Consider the following 15317-nt stretch of genomic DNA (forward strand, 5'->3'; position numbering starts at 1 on the left):
CAGGTGGACGTCAGGTGGAGAACGACAAGGAGAGAACAAGGAGAGAATGACAAGTGGAGAACATCAGGAGAACGTCAGAGAACGTCAGGTGGAGAACGTCAGCAGAACGTCAGGTGGAGAATGACAGGTGGAGAACGACAGGAGAACGGCAGCAGAACGTCAGGTGGAGAACGTCAAGGAGAGAACGTGGGGATCCGGTTCCGTTCCCACCAGCAGCTTCTTGTTGGTCAGCCTCCCAGAAATGGGACCTTTGTCTCCGTTCTCCTGACGGAAGTCGTTGATCAGCTTGATGATCTTCTTCTCCAGATCAGCCTGGATCCCAACCTGCAGCACAAACACATGTTCCTGACGCTGTTCACCGTTTCAGAACCTACTTCCAGAACTTACTTCCAGAATGTACTTCCAGAACCTACTTTGAGAACGTACTTCTAGAACCGACTTCCAGACCCTACTTCCAGAACGTACTTCTAGAACCGACTTCCAGACCCTACTTCCAGAACGTACTTCTAGAACCGACTTCCAGAACTTACTTCCAGAATGTACTTCCAGAACGTACTTCTAGAACCGACTTCCAGAACTTACTTCCAGAATGTACTTCCAGAACCTACTTTGAGAACGTACTTCTAGAACCGACTTCCAGAACTTACTTCCAGAATGTACTTCCAGAACGTACTTCTAGAACCGACTTCCAGACCCTACTTCCAGAACGTACTTCTAGAACCGACTTCCAGAACTTACTTCGAGAACGTACTTCTAGAACCGACTTCCAGAACCTACTTCTAGAATTTACTTCCAGAACGTACTTCCAGAAGTTACTTTGAGAACCTACTTCCAGAACTGACTTCTAGAACATACTTCCAGACCTTAGTTCCAGAACGTACTTCTAGAACCTACTTCCAGAAGTTACTTTGAGAACGTACTTCCAGAACTTACTTTCAGAACCTACTTTGAGAACGTACTTCCAGAACGTACTTCTAGAACGTACTTCCAGAACCTACTTCCAGACCTTACTTCCAGAACGTACTTCCAGAACGTACCTTCAGGACGGACTTCCAGAACTTACTTCCAGAACGTACTTCCAGACCTTACTTCCAGAACCTACTTCCAGAACCTACTTCCAGAACCTACTTCCAGAACGTACTTCCAGAACCTACTTCTAGAACCTACTTCCAGAACCTACTTCCAGACCTTACTTCCAGAACGTACTTCCAGAACGTACCTTCAGGACGGACTTGTCCGCGGCGCCGGCGTCGACCTGGGCGGCGTTGGCGAGGCTGTAGGTCTTCGGAGCTGAAGAATCATCAACAACTGTTTTAATCATCAGGTACCAAGTTTTGAGTAAAAATGTTGATTTGGGGTTAATTGATCTGCTCCAGATCCAGTTAACTCCGATAATCAGAGTCAAAAGTACTTTATCGTTTGTTTGTTTTTAATTAATTATTTTGATCAAGTATTTTAATATAGGAAATATAAATTGAAAATATATACACGTGATTAAAAAATACCAAAAAAATAAAGAAAATATCTACAAGTATTATGCTTTGAGTCGGAAAAAAAACGGATTTCCACACGTGCACAATATTAACTTATTGGAAAATGTAAGTAATATTTATATATAGTTATATGTGTATATATATATGTTATATATATATATAGTTTTACTCTTATTGACGTGCAGTCAGGTTAGATGGCTGCGAGATGTTTATTTATTTATTTATTTGTCCATGTTATGTCATGCCATTTCACAATATATATATATATAATAACTTTTTTGTATAACAAAAAACAACCTTTTGTCTCACAGTTCTACAGTTACAGTCGACTAGTTTAAATTATTTCCATCGTCTCTCAGAATTTTCTCTTTGCACATTTTCTTAAATGTGTAAAACACTTGGACAACATTTAAATTCCACACTTAAAGACTTCCACAGTTTTACTCCAGGACGTTTCTGTTTCAACGACGTGCAAACATTTATTCTGAAAAGTAGATTTTCTCCTCTGGCGAACGGTTTGTGCAACAAAATTACCTTGAACGTCGTTTTTTGTTTTGCTTTCCACATAATAATTGAATTTTTCAAGTCGACAAGGTCCTTAACTTGAAGAAGTTCATTTTCAATAAATAAAGGATCGGTGTGTTTTCCATAACCTTCCTTACTGATGATTCTAATTGCAACAGGAATAAGCACAACGATATTGAGCGATCAGCCCTCTATGTCTGTTTAATAACCGTCTATAGACGACGAACACCATTGTTATTAAATCAATCCTGGTTTTGACACTGTGGGAGGGAAACATCTGCAGTCCTGCACTTTAACGGAGAGATTGCGTGAATAACGTGAATATCAATTCTGTCAATTTACTCTATTTTTAGACGATTTCTTTATTTTTCACTGGATTGTTTTTATTTTTTATTTTTACTTATTCTATTTTTTGTGCACTTGTTTAGATATTTACACATTTTAATTCTTTAATTTTATCATTTCTGCACCTTTTTACCTTGAGCTGTTGCAAGTTTGTGTTTCTCCTATTCTATTCTTATTCTATTATACAGGCTTCCCACGGTCACGTGACACTTTGATCTCTTTGTATATTTGAAATAAGGCGATACCGAGTGGATTTAATGTTCCTGTCACCTTTCGATTTGTTGTCTTTGGCCGGTTTCGCAGCCTTGTTGCTCCCCGCTTGTTTCTTCGGCTCCTCGGCCACGCCGCCGCCCGCCGCAGCGGCTCCCGGCCGGCCAGCCTGACCCGCCGCCGCCGCCGCCGCCGCCGCCGGAGGAGGAACCGCGTGGGCCGCCGACTTCTTCTTCTTTCCCCCCATCAGTCCGCCCGAACGCGACTTGATTATAGATCCTCTGCGTGGCCGTGGGAAGACGAGACGCTGGATGAGTGGAAGTGAGGAAGAAGAAGAAAATCGCCTTGTTTTTTTTGAACCGCACGGCTTCCGTAGCGGAAGTATTACCCCCGATGACGCGGCCGCGCGGTGCATTGTAGGGAAAAAATTGTGACCCTAACAAACATGGCGGACGCGTTTGGAGAAGGTCTGTTCAACGTGTTTGATGAAGATCAACCGGCGACCATAAACAAGAAACTTCCCCCGTCTTCTGCTACAGAAACCGGGTAAACAACTTTATGAATTCCGCCTTTAAGTCCCGGGGGGAAATTACGCGTTTGTGGTCTCTGGAGGCGAAACGCTGAAGCAGAAGCATGTGGGCAACGTCTGTGGTGTCGTTAATGTTCTCGTCAATGTGGTCGATAAATGTTAGCGTTTACGTTGTGAGACGACGGGATTTAACCCGAGTTTTGACCATAATTAATTCCTAAACCGAAAGAAAACACGACGTGTAAAGACGAGTCCAGCGCAGTTTCAGTGAAAACAGCACAGTGTGGTTTCTTTGCAAGAAGTATCTTCGATTTTGAACAGAAATTCTCAGTTGTTTCCTGAATTAGCCGAACCAGAGTCTCCGCTAACTAACTCGGGATAAACATTAGCGTGTTTTCCTGCTCTGGGTGTCATATTTGACCATCACGTGGAGTGTTTCTGCCTCAGTTTACTTTATTAAAGGGTTAAATTTCACCTCTTTACCTCCACATGGCGTGATATGTCGTTAGGTGTGGAGAACTGGAAATGTCCAGGGACATTCAGAGGACGGCCATTGGACTGGGACGAATGACGCGTTTCTCTGTTTTCCAGGAAGGTTTTGGGTAAAAATGATGGCGATAAGGAGGCGGCTGCTTCTGCTCGGGTCAAGAGGGACGCCGACAGCGACGGAGGAGAGGAGCTGGCGTTCGGGAAGAAACCTCGCCTGGAGGCCGTCTCGGCCAGCGACCTGAAGTAAGACGACCTGTGGTAGGACGACCTGCGGTGAGACGACTTGCAGTAGGACAACATGCAGAGAGACGACCAGCAGTAGAATGACCTGCAGTAGGACGACTTGCAGTGAGACGACCTGCAGGAGGACAACATGCAGTGAGACGACCTGCAGTAGGACAACATGCAGTGAGACAACCTGCAGTAGGACGACCTGCAGTAGGACGACTTGCAGTGAGACGACCTGCAGGAGGACGACCTGTAGTGAGACGACCTGCAGTAGGACAACATGCAGTGAGACAACCTGCAGTAGGACGACCTGCAGTAGGACGACCTGCAGTAGGACAACATGCAGTGAGACAACCTGCAGTAGGACGACTTGCAGTGAGACGACCTGCAGGAGGACGAGCTGTAGTGAGACGACTTGCAGTAGGACAACATGCAGAGAGACGACCAGCAGTAGAATGACCTGCAGTAGGACGACTTGCAGTGAGACGACCTGCAGGAGGACGACCTGTAGTGAGACGACCTGCAGTAGGACAACATGCAGTGAGACAACCTGCAGTAGGACGACCTGCAGTAGGACGACCTGCAGTAGGACAACATGCAGTGAGACAACCTGCAGTAGGACGACTTGCAGTGAGACGACCTGCAGGAGGACGAGCTGTAGTGAGACGACTTGCAGTAGGACAACATGCAGAGAGACGACCAGCAGTAGAATGACCTGCAGTAGGACGACTTGCAGTGAGACGACCTGCAGGAGGACAACATGCAGTGAGACGACCTGCAGTAGGACAACATGCAGTGAGACAACCTGCAGTAGGACGACCTGCAGTAGGACGACCTGCAGTAGGACGACCTGCAGTAGGACGACTTGCAGTGAGACGACCTGCAGGAGGACGACCTGTAGTGAGACGACCTGCAGTGGGACGACCTGCAGTGAGACGACCTGCAGTGAGACGACCTGCAGTAGGACGACCTGCAGTAGGACGACTTGCAGTGAGACGACCTGCAGGAGGACGACCTGTAGTGAGGCGACCTGCAGTAGGACAACATGCAGTGAGACAACCTGCAGTAGGACGACCTGCAGTAGGACGACCTGCAGTAGGACGACCTGCAGTGAGACGACCTGCAGTAGGACGACCTGCAGTAGGACAACATGCAGTGAGACAACCTGCAGTAGGACGACCTGCAGTAGGACGACCTGCAGGAGGACGACCTGTAGTGAGACGACCTGCAGTAGGACAACATGCAGTGAGACAACCTGCAGTAGGACGACCTGCAGTAGGACGACTTGCAGGAGGACGACCTGTAGTGAGACGACTTGCAGTAGGACAACATGCAGAGAGACGACCAGCAGTAGCACGACCTGCAGTGAGACGACCTGCAGTGGGACGACCTGCAGTGAGACGACCTGCAGTGAGACGACCTGCAGTGGGACGACCTGCAGTGGGACGACCTGCAGTGGGATGGCCTGCAGTGGGACGGCCTGCAGTGAGACGACCTGCAGTGAGACGACCTGCAGTGGGACGACCTGCAGTGGGACGACCTGCAGTGGGACGACCTGCAGTGGGACGACCTGCAGTGAGACGACCTGCAGTAGGACGACCTGCAGTAGGACGACTTGCAGTGAGACGACTTGCAGTGGGACGACCTGCAGTGGGACGACCTGCAGTGAGACGACCTGCAGTGAGACGACCTGCAGTGAGACGACCTGCAGTAGGATGACCTGCAGTGAGACTTGTCAGGTTTTACATTGCAAGTCTCTGTTGTCCTCAGTCTTTCAGAGTTCATGCCTCAGGTGAAGGTGGAGCAGGTGGACACGATGGAGGGATGCTCTCACGAGGTGGAGTAAAGCTCCAGTTATTATTATTATTATTTTAATGAAGCATCGTTTCCACTTTCGTTCTCCTGAAATCATTTCTCCTCCCGACAGGTTGCTCTTCCTTCCAGCGACGAGTTCAAACCACTGAAAGCCCGAGTGGGAAAAGCAGCCAAGGTGAAGCCGCCGCTCCTTTAGAACCAGATGTCTCCACACCTTCAGTTTTGACGTCCCTCGTCCCGTCTGTCTTCTCAGGAGTACCCGTTTGTCCTGGACCCCTTCCAGCGGGAGGCCATCCTGTGTATCGACAACAACCAGTCGGTTCTGGTGTCGGCGCACACGTCCGCCGGCAAGACTGTGTGTGCAGAGTGAGTCTGCTCAGGACGCTCTACGTGTCCCACGTCTATGTTCCTCACGTCTATGTTTCTATGTTCCTCACGTCTGTGTTCCTCACGTCTGTGTTCCTCACGTCTGTGTTCCTCACGTCTGTTTCTCACGTCTGTTTCTCACGTCTATGTTTGTATGTTCCTCACGTCTATGTTCCTCACGTCTATGTTCCTCACGTCTATGTTCCTCACGTCTGTTTCTCACGTCTATGTTTCTATGTTCCTCACGTCTATGTTCCTCACGTCTGTTTCTCACGTCTATGTTTCTATGTTCCACACGTCTGTGTTCATCACGTTTATGTTTCTCACGTCTATGTTCCACTCGTCTATGTTCCTCACGTCTATGTTTCTATGTTCCTCACGTCTATGTTCCTCACATCTGTTTCTCACGTCTATGTTTCTATGTTCCTCACGTCTATGTTCCTCACATCTGTTCCTCACGTCTATGTTCATCACGTCTATGTGCCACGCATCTATGTTCCTCACGTCTATGTTCCTCACGTCTATGTTCCTCACGTCTATGTTCCTCACGTCTATGTTCCTCACGTCTATGTTCCTCACGTCTATGTTCATCACGTCTATGTTTCTCACGTCTATGTTCCTCACGTCTATGTTCCTCACGTCTGTTTCTCACGTCTATGTTTCTATGTTCCTCACGTCTATGTTCATCACGTCTGTTTCTCACATCTGTTTCTCACGTCTATGTTCATCACGTCTATGTGCCACGCATCTATGTTCCTCACGTCTATGTTCATCACGTCTATGTTCCTCACGTCTATGTTCATCACGTCTATGTTTCTCACGTCTATGTTCCTCACGTCTATGTTCATCACGTCTGTTTCTCACGTCTATGTTCATCACGTCTATGTGCCACGCATCTATGTTCCTCACGTCTATGTTCATCACGTCTGTTTCTCACGTCTATGTTCCTCACGTCTATGTTTCTATGTTCCTCGCGTCTATGTTCCTCACATCTGTTCCTCACAACTGTTCCTCACGTCTATGTTCCACACGTCTATGTTCCTCATGTCTATGTTCCACATGTCTTTTCCTCACGTCTATGTTCCTCACGTCTATGTTCCTCACGTCTATGTTCCACACGTCTATGTTCCTCACGTCTATGTTCCTCACGTCTATGTTCCACACGTCTATGTTCCTCACGTCTATGTTCCTCACGTCTATGTTCCACACGTCTATGTTCCTCACGTCTATGTTCCTCACGTCTATGTTCCTCACGTCTATGTTCCACACGTCTATGTTCCACACGTCTATGTTCCTCACGTCTATGTTCCTCACGTCTATGTTCCATATGTCTATGTTCCACTCGTCTTGCCTTTAGACTTTAACTCCACCAGTTAATTTCTCGGCCGTCAGTTTTTAGACGAAACACTAAACTTTCCTTGGATTTACGAAAAACAGAACTTTTAGAAAATGGCTCCCAAGGTGGAGACGAACAGTGTCCTCGGGGACGTGTCCTCTGGTCTCTCAGAGGACGACGGGAAGCGTCCCCGGTCTGAGTCCCCGGTCTCCTGCAGGTACGCCATCGCCCTGGCGCTCCGGGAGAAGCAGCGGGTGATCTTCACCAGCCCCATCAAGGCCCTGTCCAACCAGAAGTACCGTGAGATGTACGAGGAGTTCCAGGACGTGGGCCTGATGACCGGAGACGTCACCATCAACCCCACCGCCTCCTGCCTCGTCATGACCACCGAGGTGAGGGAGGGAGGAGGGGGGGAGGGGGGGGGGGGTTGCTGGGCGGCTTTGCCCCCCCCCCCCCCCTGCTGGGCGGTTTTGGAAAGTTCTGCCGCTCCGATGACGGAACCGTCCGTCTGACCGTCCTCTTGGTCCCCCCGCCAGATCTTGAGGAGCATGCTGTACCGGGGCTCCGAGATCATGAGGGAAGTGGGCTGGGTGGTTTTCGACGAGATCCACTACATGAGAGACGCAGGTAGAGCCAAAACGTCTAGATTCTTCTATTTGTTGCGCCTGAACCGAAACGTCGCAATTTTAAAATTACACAAGTTTTGATTTTTTTTTTTCACAATTGGGGTGCTAACAGGACAGTTAGCAGTGTGCTAGCAGCAAGCGGCTAACGGAGCAGAGTTAGCAGTGTGCTAGCAGCACGCGACTAACGGAGCCGAGTTGGCAGTGTGCTAGCAGCACGCGGCTAACGGAGCAGAGTTAGCAGTGTGCTAGCAGCACGCGACTAACGGAGCCGAGTTCGCAGTGTGCTAGCAGCACGCGACTAACGGAGCCGAGTTAGCAGTGTGCTAGCAGCACGCGGTTAACGGAGCCGAGTTAGCAGTGTGCTAGCAGCACGTGGTTAACGGAGCAGAGTTGTCAGCATGCTAGCAGCACGCGGGTAACGGAGCAGAGTTGGCAGCGTGCTAGCAGCACGCGGCTAACGGAGCAGAGTTAGCAGTGTGCTAGCAGCACGTGGTTAACGGAGCAGAGTTGGCAGTGTGCTAGCAGCACGCGGTTAACGGAGCCGAGTTAGCAGTGTGCTAGCAGCACGCGGTTAACGGAGCCGAGTTAGCAGTGTGCTAGCAGCACGCGGTTAACGGAGCCGAGTTCGCAGTGTGCTAGCAGCACGCGGTTAACGGAGCAGAGTTGGCAGCGTGCTAGCAGCACGCGGCTAACGGAGCAGAGTTGTCAGCATGCTAGCAGCACGCGGCTAACGGAGCAGAGTTGGCAGCGTGCTAGCAGCACGCGGCTAACGGAGCCGAGTTAGCAGTGTGCTAGCAGCACGAGGCTAACGGAGCAGAGTTGGCAGTGCGCTAGCAGCACGTGGTTAACGGAGCAGAGTTAGCAGTGTGCTAGCAGCACGCGACTAACGGAGCCGAGTTGGCAGTGTGCTAGCAGCACGCGGCTAACGGAGCCGAGTTGGCAGCGTGCTAGCAGCACGCGACTAACGGAGCCGAGTTGGCAGTGTGCTAGCAGCACGCGGCTAACGGAGCCGAGTTAGCAGTGTGCTAGCAGCACGCGGCTAACGGATCAGAGTTGGCAGTGTGTTTTATTCAGAGACAGTCGGTCGTTGGCGTCCCGAAGCGTAATGGTTGGTCCCTGATGAGGACACGTCCTCCCTGAAGATTTAATGCAATTCGAGTTTATAGTTTTTGCGAAAAGTCGGTAAAATACATGTAAACAAACCAACACACGCTTGCTGGCAAAACCAGGAAAGTATATATATGTATGAATATATAAATGTGTGTCCGTGGTGTTCCAGAGCGCGGCGTTGTGTGGGAGGAGACCATCATCCTGCTTCCTGATAACGTCCATTACGTCTTCCTGTCCGCCACCATTCCCAACGCCAAGCAGTTTGCAGAATGGATCTGTCACCTTCACAAGCAGGTGTCTCGTCGCTCTGCTCCCCCGTCACTCTACTTCCTGCTTGTGAAGTGGTGAAAACCTACTTTTCTCTCTCTCTTTTTTAAAATGTTTTTACGTGTCCCGCAGCCCTGCCACGTGGTCTACACGGACTACCGTCCCACTCCGCTGCAGCACTACATCTTCCCAGCAGGGGGCGACGGGCTCCACCTGGTGGTGGACGAGAACGTGAGGCCGCCTCTTTAAACGCTCGACGAGTCGTCCTTCCGTCAACGCGCCGACTCAGCGGGTTTGTGCTCGGTGGTTTTTGTCCCGCAGGGGGACTTCAGGGAGGACAACTTCAACACGGCCATGCAGGTCCTGAGAGACGCCGGGGATTCTGGGAGCGGCGGCGGCAAGTGGGACCCCAGGGGCCGCAGGGGGGGAACCAAAGGTCTGCTTGTGTCTCCTTTGTGCCAGTCGAGGGTTTGTTTACATGTTCACATGGCGGAACTTTTACAATGGGGGGGTGCAACTTTTTGAAAACTTTGTCTCCATGGAGACGGGTGTTTCCGTGGAAACCAAGTCCGTTCTCAAACGTTCCCGTGTGAAACTTTTCTGAAACGATGCGTCATTTTCAGAGTGACGATTGAGGACATTTGTGGACTTTGTTCAAAGGGACGATTGAGGACATTTGTGGACTTTGTTCAAAGGGACGATTGAGGACATTTGTGGACTTTGTTCAAAGGGACGATTGAGGACATTTGTGGACTTTGTTCAAAGGGATGATTTAGGACATTTGTGGACTTTGTTCAAAGGGATGATTGAGGACATTTGTGGACTTTGTTCAAAGGGACGATTGAGGACATTTGTGGACTTTGTTCAAAGGGACGATTGAGGACATTTGTGGACTTTGTTCAAAGGGACGATTGAGGACATTTGTGGACTTTGTTCAAAGGGACAATGGAGGACATTTGTGGACTTTGTTCAAAGGGGACGATTGAGGACGTTTGTGGACTTTGTTCAAAGGGACGATTGCGGACGTTTGTGGACGTTGTTCAAAGTGACGATTGAGGACATTTGTGGACTTTGTTCAAAGGGACTTGAGGACATTTGTGGACTTTGTTCAAAGGGACGATTGAGGACATTTGTGGACTTTGTTCAAAGGGACGATTGAGGACATTTGTGGACTTTGTTCAAAGGGATGATTTAGGACATTTGTGGACTTTGTTCAAAGGGATGATTGAGGACATTTGTGGACTTTGTTCAAAGGGACGATTGAGGACATTTGTGGACTTTGTTCAAAGGGACGATTGAGGACATTTGTGGACTTTGTTCAAAGGGACGATTGAGGACATTTGTGGACTTTGTTCAAAGGGACGATTGAGGACATTTGTGGACTTTGTTCAAAGGGACAATGGAGGACATTTGTGGACTTTGTTCAAAGGGACGATTGAGGACGTTTGTGGACTTTGTTCAAAGGGACGATTGCGGACGTTTGTGGACGTTGTTCAAAGTGACGATTGAGGACATTTGTGGACTTTGTTCAAAGTGATGAAAGTGACGATTGAGGACGTTTATGGACTTTGTCCAGGTCCCAACAGCGTGTTCAAGATCGTGAAGATGATCATGGAGAGAAACTTCCAGCCCGTCATCATCTTCAGCTTCAGCAAGAAGGAGTGTGAAGCCTACGCCCTGCAGGTGGCCAAGCTGGACTTTAACAGAGGTCTGTCCTGTCTGTCCTGTCCTGTCTGTCCTCTCTCTCTCTCTCTCTCTCTCTCTCGCTCTCTCACGATAAAAAAGTTAAAATTCCATGGTTATTATAGTAGAAATGTATTTATTTATCCCTGAACTAAAATGTTTGAATCCCCGAATTCAACCCTTTACTTAGAAAAACATTTAACCTCCACCTTGTCCCACTTTTACCTCCACCTTGTCCCTATTTAACCTCCACCTTGTCCCACTTTTACCTCTACCTTGTCCCTCTTTAACCTCCACCATGTCCCTCTTTAACCTCCACCTTGTCCCTCTTTAACCTCCACCTGGTCCCACTTCAACCTCCACCATGTCCCACTTTAACCTCCACCTTGTCCCACTTTAACCTCCACCTTGTCCCACTTTAACCTCCACCATGTCCCACTTCAACCTCCACCTCATCCCACTTTAACCTCCACCTTGTCCCACTTTGTCCCACTTTAATCTCCACCATGTCCCAATGTTTTCAAAAAGCCGTCTTGACGGAGGACGTGAGAAACGACGTAGCGGTTGGTGTAAACGTCCACGGGGACACGTCAAGAAATGCAGCATGTGTGTCTTCCAGAGGACGAGAAGCGGCTGGTGGAGGAAGTGTTCAACAACGCGGTGGACTGTCTCTCGGACGAGGACAAGAAGCTTCCCCAGGTGAGTCCCACGGCGAGACGCCGGGCGACGTCAGTCTTCGTCTCCGAAGAGACGAAAACGAGCCTGAATGAACCCCGTCGCCAGACGGGCGGAGCTTTTCCCTCTTCCTGACGGAGCGTCTCCGTCCTCAGGTGGAGCACGTGTTGCCGCTGTTGAAGCGAGGGATCGGGATCCATCATGGCGGCCTGCTGCCCATCCTGAAGGAAACCATCGAGATCCTGTTCTCTGAGGGCCTCCTGAAGGTACCCCCACCCTCCTGACACCCCCACCCTCCTGACACCCCCACCCTACTGACACCCTGGAGACACCCCCACCCTACTGACACCCTGGAGGCACCTCCACCCTACTGAAACCCCCACCCTACTGACACCTCCACCCTCCTGACACTGGAGACACCCCCACCCGACTTACACTCTGGATAACCTCCACCCTACTGACACCCTGGAGAAACCCCCACCCTACTGACACCCCCACCCTACTGACACCCTGGAGACACCCCCACCCTCCTGACACTGGAGACACCCCCACCAGACTGACACTCTGGATAACCTCCACCCTACTGACACCCCGACCCTACTGACACCCTGGAGACACCCCCCACCCTACTGACACCTCCACCCTACTGACACCCCCACCCTACTGACACCTCCACCCTCCTGACACTGGAGACACCCCCACCCTACTGACACCCCCACCCTACTGACACCTCCACCCTCCTGACACTGGAGACACCCCCACCCTACTGACACCTCCACCCTACTGACACCCCCACCCTACTGACACCCCCACCCTACTGACACCTCCACCCTCCTGACACTGGAGACACCCCCCACCCTACTGACACCTCCACCCTCCTGACACTGGTGACACCCCCACCCTACTGACACCCCCACCCTACTGACACCTCCACCCTCCTGACACTGGAGACACCCCCACCCTACTGTGACACCCCCACCCTACTGACACTCTGGACGAACCTCCACCCTACTGACACCCTGGACGAACCCCCACCCTACTGACACTCTGGACGAACCTCCACCCTTACTGACACCCTGGATGAACCCCCACCTTACTGACACCCCCACCCTACTGACACTCTGGATGAACTTTTACTTAAGTAAAAAGTGACGTTGGTCCAATTCCTACATTAACCAAGTTTATAAAGTTCCATTAAACTTTGCAAAAGTAAAAAGTTAAACATTTGCAGTCGAGCCCTGAACTCCGCCTCCGTTTAGCCGCGTTTTCGGTGAAAAAGATCCATTTTAGTTTCATATTTGACCGGTTTGATGAGTTTGGTGGCTCCCGGTCAGCCAACCTGGCAACCGCCTGTTGAACGTGATGGAGCTCCTCCTGCTTCCAGGCTCTGTTCGCCACGGAGACGTTCGCCATGGGGATCAACATGCCGGCCCGGACCGTCCTCTTCACCAGCGCACGCAAGTTTGACGGCAAGAACCACCGCTTTGTGAGTCACACACACACACACACACACACACACACACACACACACACACACACACACACACACACACACACACACACACACACACACACACACACACACACACCTTTAAGGTGATGTAGTTCCACCTGCTTTGCTGGACAGGCTGGGAAACGGGTGGAGTCGATCACTGGGGTTCCTCAAGGCTCCGTCCTGATCCACGTGTTTTCTGTTGTTAATATCCCAACAACAAGAACCAACTCTAGCACATAGTAAATGTGTAGCACAACATTAATAGGCCAGAATTCAGTTTTGGATATCTTCATCTGCATTTTGTTTCTGTTATGTATCCAAATGTGTTCAATAGAAAATAATGTTTTGCTCTCTGTTTTATGGTGTAGACACTTGTGTTGTTTGGAAAGAAAACTCTGAAATAACTGTTTCATTGACACTATGTCCTTGATTTTGCCTCATGAACCAAACAACAATAAATTAACTTATTCAAAAACTAGTCTCTCTCTGAAGTTGATTCAATTCAATTCAACTTAATTATATAACCCCAAATACAAGAAAGAAATTTCAGGCACTCTTACAGAGAAAAATCCAACAAATGTATTACATGTTAATGAAAGAAAGAGTCACTATGTGAAATTAGACAATGGTTTTAAATAATGTCTTTTTACTTTGCCTTTGAGATTGGTTTAGATTCTAAGAACAAACCTAAAACATTTTTTACATATGCTACACACAGATATGAGTGCAAAAATCACTTTATAGACACACACATATTATTACACACACACTTGTTGTATGTGTTTCTTGTTTATAATTTTCTTTAACAGTCCATCATACAGTTAATGTGCATGCCATAGTAATATTATTAAGCTCCTCACAGTCATCGTTTTGACATTTTTAATAATTCAACAATATGCATATCTAACATCTCAGCAGACACTTCAAGTGTAGTATTTCTATTAGTATTATATTAAAACTAAGTTAAAACATAATCCAGGGTGGCTCACAGCCTATTTCCCACCTGTTTGACCCGTTGCGCTCCTACAGGTGTATCAGACAAACAGACTCAGAAACAATATCTGTGTCACAGCCATAACTGGGTTAAATTCACACATTCATTCATCCACACACATTCTGCACATCACAACACATTATTTCTTGTACTCCACTATATTTGGTTCTTGTTCATTTGCACTGTGAGAAATGCTGCATGTGCAGCTCTCCATAATGACAGCTATTCTATTCTATTCAATTCTATTCAATTCTATTCAATTCTATTCAATTCTATTCAATTCTATTCAATTCTATTCAATTCTATTCAATTCTATTCAATTCAATTCTATTTTATTCTATTCTATTCTATTCTAATTAAACTCATTAAACGTCACACTGGCGGCACCATAGAGGGAGGGACTGGATTTGATTGACAGCTGCATGGAGCGTGTTGTGAATAGTGACGTCATGAACAGTAGAGCCAATGAGCTGCGGGTTGGGCGGATACACAGTCCAAATTTTAGGCGGCGCGCGGCGGGCCGAAGCACCGAGAATGAATATCCCGGTCTCAACCGGTTTCAACCGGTCCGTGGTTGGAAGCATGAGCTGAGAGGAAGAGCACACTGCACGCATTAAAACATCTCTGCTGTCCAACTGTGTGTGCGAAGAGAAACAGAAATAAACGCAGATTATTTCACTTCGTGGTTATGACCCGGAGTAGCGCTCAGTGAAAGTGTGCAGTTAGCCCAGCCGAAGCGTTACATTAGCCAGCATTGACTTTTCCATTAGCATGCTAGGCTGCTATTAGCAGGAGTCGGAGACTATCACTGGTAGCCGAAGTGAGGAATGTCTAGTGTTTGAGGACGGGAGACAATAGGATGTGGTAACCCGCGCAAGGCTTTTTAATACACCTCCAAGCGACGTTAAGTATACGAAGTCCGGGGCATCTTTTAGTGGGCAGCGACTCGAGTCCTCCACATTAGCCTGTGCTAACAGTCAGGTGCATCGTAACGTAACCGAGTGCAATGAGATAGCGCTGCACGGTTTCCTACGAGTCCGGGGGATTGTAATCTCGTTTTTAATTTCAAGTCTCGTCGAAGGAGCCACTATTTGTTTTCGACCAGCGGCCAACACTTACAAGGTAAGTCGT

The 15317-nt window shown here is 48.8% G+C and overlaps 2 protein-coding genes across 2 annotated transcripts in view; one reads left to right on the forward strand and one right to left on the reverse strand.

The window, feature by feature from the left end:
- Positions 1 to 2863, reverse strand: part of dhx29 (DEAH (Asp-Glu-Ala-His) box polypeptide 29) — a 25916-nt gene extending 23053 nt beyond the window's left edge. The window contains exons 1-3 of the mRNA XM_080510691.1: positions 2634 to 2863; positions 1220 to 1290; positions 211 to 324 (exon numbers count right to left, since the gene is read on the reverse strand). Coding sequence (XP_080366817.1) covers positions 211 to 324; positions 1220 to 1290; positions 2634 to 2820 — 372 coding nt within the window. The 5' untranslated portion in view covers positions 2821 to 2863. The remainder of the gene's footprint in view (positions 1 to 210; positions 325 to 1219; positions 1291 to 2633) is intronic.
- Positions 2864 to 3018: 155 nt separating this feature from the next.
- Positions 3019 to 15317, forward strand: part of mtrex (Mtr4 exosome RNA helicase) — a gene marked incomplete at its 5' end in the record, with an annotated part of 24770 nt that continues 12471 nt past the window's right edge. Inside the window, 14 exons of the mRNA XM_080509633.1 lie at positions 3019 to 3119; positions 3694 to 3834; positions 5590 to 5656; positions 5747 to 5809; positions 5888 to 6000; positions 7554 to 7728; positions 7873 to 7963; positions 9242 to 9366; positions 9472 to 9570; positions 9661 to 9775; positions 10916 to 11047; positions 11642 to 11721; positions 11853 to 11963; positions 13082 to 13183. Coding sequence (XP_080365759.1) covers positions 3019 to 3119; positions 3694 to 3834; positions 5590 to 5656; positions 5747 to 5809; positions 5888 to 6000; positions 7554 to 7728; positions 7873 to 7963; positions 9242 to 9366; positions 9472 to 9570; positions 9661 to 9775; positions 10916 to 11047; positions 11642 to 11721; positions 11853 to 11963; positions 13082 to 13183 — 1515 coding nt within the window. The remainder of the gene's footprint in view (positions 3120 to 3693; positions 3835 to 5589; positions 5657 to 5746; positions 5810 to 5887; positions 6001 to 7553; positions 7729 to 7872; positions 7964 to 9241; positions 9367 to 9471; positions 9571 to 9660; positions 9776 to 10915; positions 11048 to 11641; positions 11722 to 11852; positions 11964 to 13081; positions 13184 to 15317) is intronic.

The sequence above is a fragment of the Blennius ocellaris genome (assembly GCF_963422515.1).
Source record: "Blennius ocellaris genome assembly, chromosome: 15".
Taxonomy (NCBI): domain Eukaryota; kingdom Metazoa; phylum Chordata; class Actinopteri; order Blenniiformes; family Blenniidae; genus Blennius; species Blennius ocellaris.